Here is a 2880-nt window from a genome sequence, read left to right as displayed (position 1 = left end):
CACCCACCGCCTCAACACCACCACGGCCAACGCAGCCGCCGTGGAGGTGCTGGAGCCCAGCGCCCGCCAGTACATGGCCACCGGCCTCCAGCCCGAGGCCACCTACCTCTTCTGCATCGCGGCGCAGACCCGCAAGGGCTGGGGCGAGGCGGCTGAAGTCCTTGTGGTGACCACGGAGAAGAGAGGTAATGGGGGGAGGATCCAGCCCATGGTGTGGGGGGCTGTGTGTGCTCACGGCGTGCCCGTGGTGCTCCCAGCCCCTCGCCTCTCCCAGACCGCCCGCAGCCCCCCGGGAAGCCACTGGTGCAGCAGGAGGAGGTGCGAGCCCGCAGCGTGCTGCTCTCCTGGGAGCCGGGCAGCGATGGGCTCTCCCCCGTCCGCTACTACACGGTGCAGACCCGCGAGCTGCCCGATGGCGAGTGGGTGCTGCACTCCACCTCCATCAGCCGCAACACCACTGCTTTCGTCGTGGACAGGTGAGGCATGGGCCAGCCCTGAGTGGTGCTGTGGGGTGATGGGGAGCCAGGGACATGATGGGCTCTGCTTTGGGCAGTTGTCCCGTGCCTCAGTTTCCCCATCCGATGAGAAGTGCTTGCACCGAGGTTGGGAAGCACCAGCCCATGTGCCCTGCGGGAGGGAGGGAGGGTGGCTCACAGGGTCACCCATTGGCCTCACTGTCCCTGTCCCACTCTGCTTCCATCCAGGCTGAAGCCCTTCACCTCCTACAAGTTCCGTGTGAAGGCGACAAACGACATCGGGGACAGCGAGTACAGCGAAGAGTCGGAGTCGCTCACCACCCTGCAGGCGGGTCAGCGCAGGCCGCGGGTCCTGGGGCAGGGAGAGGGGGTGCTCCCCCTGCCTGGGCATCCCCCCCTGCCTGGGCATCCCCCCGTGCCCAGGGCATCTCCGGAGCCTCACTGCCCACTTCTCCCCTGCAGTCCCCGAGGAAGCCCCCACCATCCTCTCCGTCACCCCGCACACCACCACATCGGTGCTCATCCGCTGGCAGGTACTGTCCCCCTCACCTTGCTGGGTGTTGTGGGACCGGCCACCTGCCCCCTTGGGAGGTGGCACCGAGGTGTACTGGGAACAGCCATCTCGGGGTGCTGGGGAGCCCCGGGTCAGAGCAGCCCCTCACTGTCCTTCCCGTGCAGCCCCCAGCTGAGGACAAGATCAACGGGATCCTGCTGGGTTTCCGCCTCCGCTACCGCGAGCTGGTGTACGACAGCCTGCGCGGCTTCACCCTCCGCAGCATCGGCAGCCCCAGCGCCACGTGGGCCGAGCTCACCTGTGAGTGCTCACGGCCCTGCCGAGCCTGGGGACGTGTGGCTGGGGGGGTGGCTCAGTGGTGGTGGGTCGAGGATGGGGCAGGGCAGCATCCTGTGCTCCACGGCCTCTCCTGGGTACCAGCCTGGAGCTGTCAGGGTCAGGTTGTGCCCCATGGAGCTGTCACTGGCCCCCTCATGCCACCAGGTCTGTGGTCCCTAACACACTTGTCTGCGATGTCGCTGGTTCAGTCCTGCTGTGCTCAGCCCCCCATGTCCCTGTAGCGCAGGTGTCCATGTATCTGCACCTAACATGGGTGTCTGCACCTGACATGGGTGTCTGCGTGATGTCCTGCTGTGTGTGTCCGGGCATGCTGCCATCCTCAGACCCCAAAGGGAACGGGGTCACATCCACTCTGGGGGCAGCAGGGACACAAGCGACAAGGACAGAGCGCAAGACCAGACCTTGCCCCATCCACCGCTCTCAGCTGCGGTCGGACCCCTGTGGAGACCCTGATGCCCAGACCTGGCTTGTGCCATTCAGGGGATGGGGCTGGAGGATGGGAAGGCTCCTCGGTGCTGTGACAGCTCAGTTGGCATCTGGGGGTGACAGGGCCCTTGTAGGGGGTGGGCAGCCGTGCTGGGGTGGATGCTCACAGGCGGGAGCCCACCCGTGCCGTGTGTGGGACTAACCAGCTGCCTGCTCTCCCTGCCTTGTGCCGCCCAGCCATCTATGCCGTGCATAACCTCAGCGAGGTCTCCCTCACCCAGTACGAGCTGGACAGTAAGTCACTGCCCCCCCTGCCCCTCTGTGCCTCCCCGTGTGTGTCCTCCCTCCCCACTGCCATCCCCCTGTGTGCCCCTCCCCTCCGCCTGCCTGTGCTGTGGGGTGAACTGCATGCCCTGTGCCGAGGGGACACCTCTGCCTGTCTGTTCCTGTTGGTCCCTGGGGAGCCTCCCAGCGAGGGGGGCTCTGCTGTGTCCCCTGGGGGTAGCGGGACCCCCACACTACCGGCTGTAGGGAGGGCCCCACTCATCCCTTCTCCCCTTTCCCCCCGCAGACCTGAGCAAGCACCGGCGCTACGAGATCCGCATGAGCGTGTACAACGCTGTGGGCGAGGGCCCCCCCAGCCCCCCCCAGGAGGTCTTCGTGGGCGAAGCGGGTGAGTCCACCGGCATGGCCTTGCCTTGTGAGGGGCTGCCCACAGCTGGGAGCTGCGGGGAGGGGGCTCGACTGCCCTGGCACCTTCTGCTCCTACATGCCACTGCACAGCAGCCCCATGGCCCCCATCCCGCCTGCACGCCTCTGATGTGCCGAGACAAGGCAGTGAATCCCCCTGCATCGAGGGGGGTTTTCCCCCGCCCTGGTCCTGGCTGGGCTGTGACGCTGTCCCTTCCTTCGGCGCAGTGCCCACCGGCGCGCCACAGAATGTGGCGGTAGGCGGCCACACGGCCACCCTTTTTGGATGTACCCTGGGAACCGCCACCCGCTGAGACCCAGAATGGGGACATCCAGGGCTACAAGGTACCGCACCTCATCACTTGGGAGCTGGCACTGAGCCAGGGCTCAGGGAGACTGGGTGCCCTGAGAAGGTGCTGGGTTCCTGAGGGGGCA

The 2880-nt window shown here is 66.7% G+C and overlaps 1 protein-coding gene across 1 annotated transcript in view; it reads left to right on the top strand.

Annotated features, from left to right (window-relative positions):
- The window catches only part of SDK2 (sidekick cell adhesion molecule 2), a 121644-nt gene that overhangs the window by 112562 nt on the left and 6202 nt on the right, over window positions 1-2880 (top strand). The window contains 9 exon segments of the mRNA XM_019473186.1: window positions 6-185; window positions 275-476; window positions 705-808; window positions 939-1009; window positions 1155-1290; window positions 1993-2049; window positions 2327-2428; window positions 2674-2726; window positions 2728-2790. Coding sequence (XP_019328731.1) covers window positions 6-185; window positions 275-476; window positions 705-808; window positions 939-1009; window positions 1155-1290; window positions 1993-2049; window positions 2327-2428; window positions 2674-2726; window positions 2728-2790 — 968 coding nt within the window.

The sequence above is a fragment of the Aptenodytes forsteri genome, unplaced genomic scaffold (assembly GCF_000699145.1).
Source record: "Aptenodytes forsteri isolate BGI_AS27 unplaced genomic scaffold, ASM69914v1 Scaffold86, whole genome shotgun sequence".
Lineage (NCBI taxonomy): Eukaryota > Metazoa > Chordata > Aves > Sphenisciformes > Spheniscidae > Aptenodytes > Aptenodytes forsteri.
This window is presented reverse-complemented; position numbering and strand designations above follow the sequence as displayed.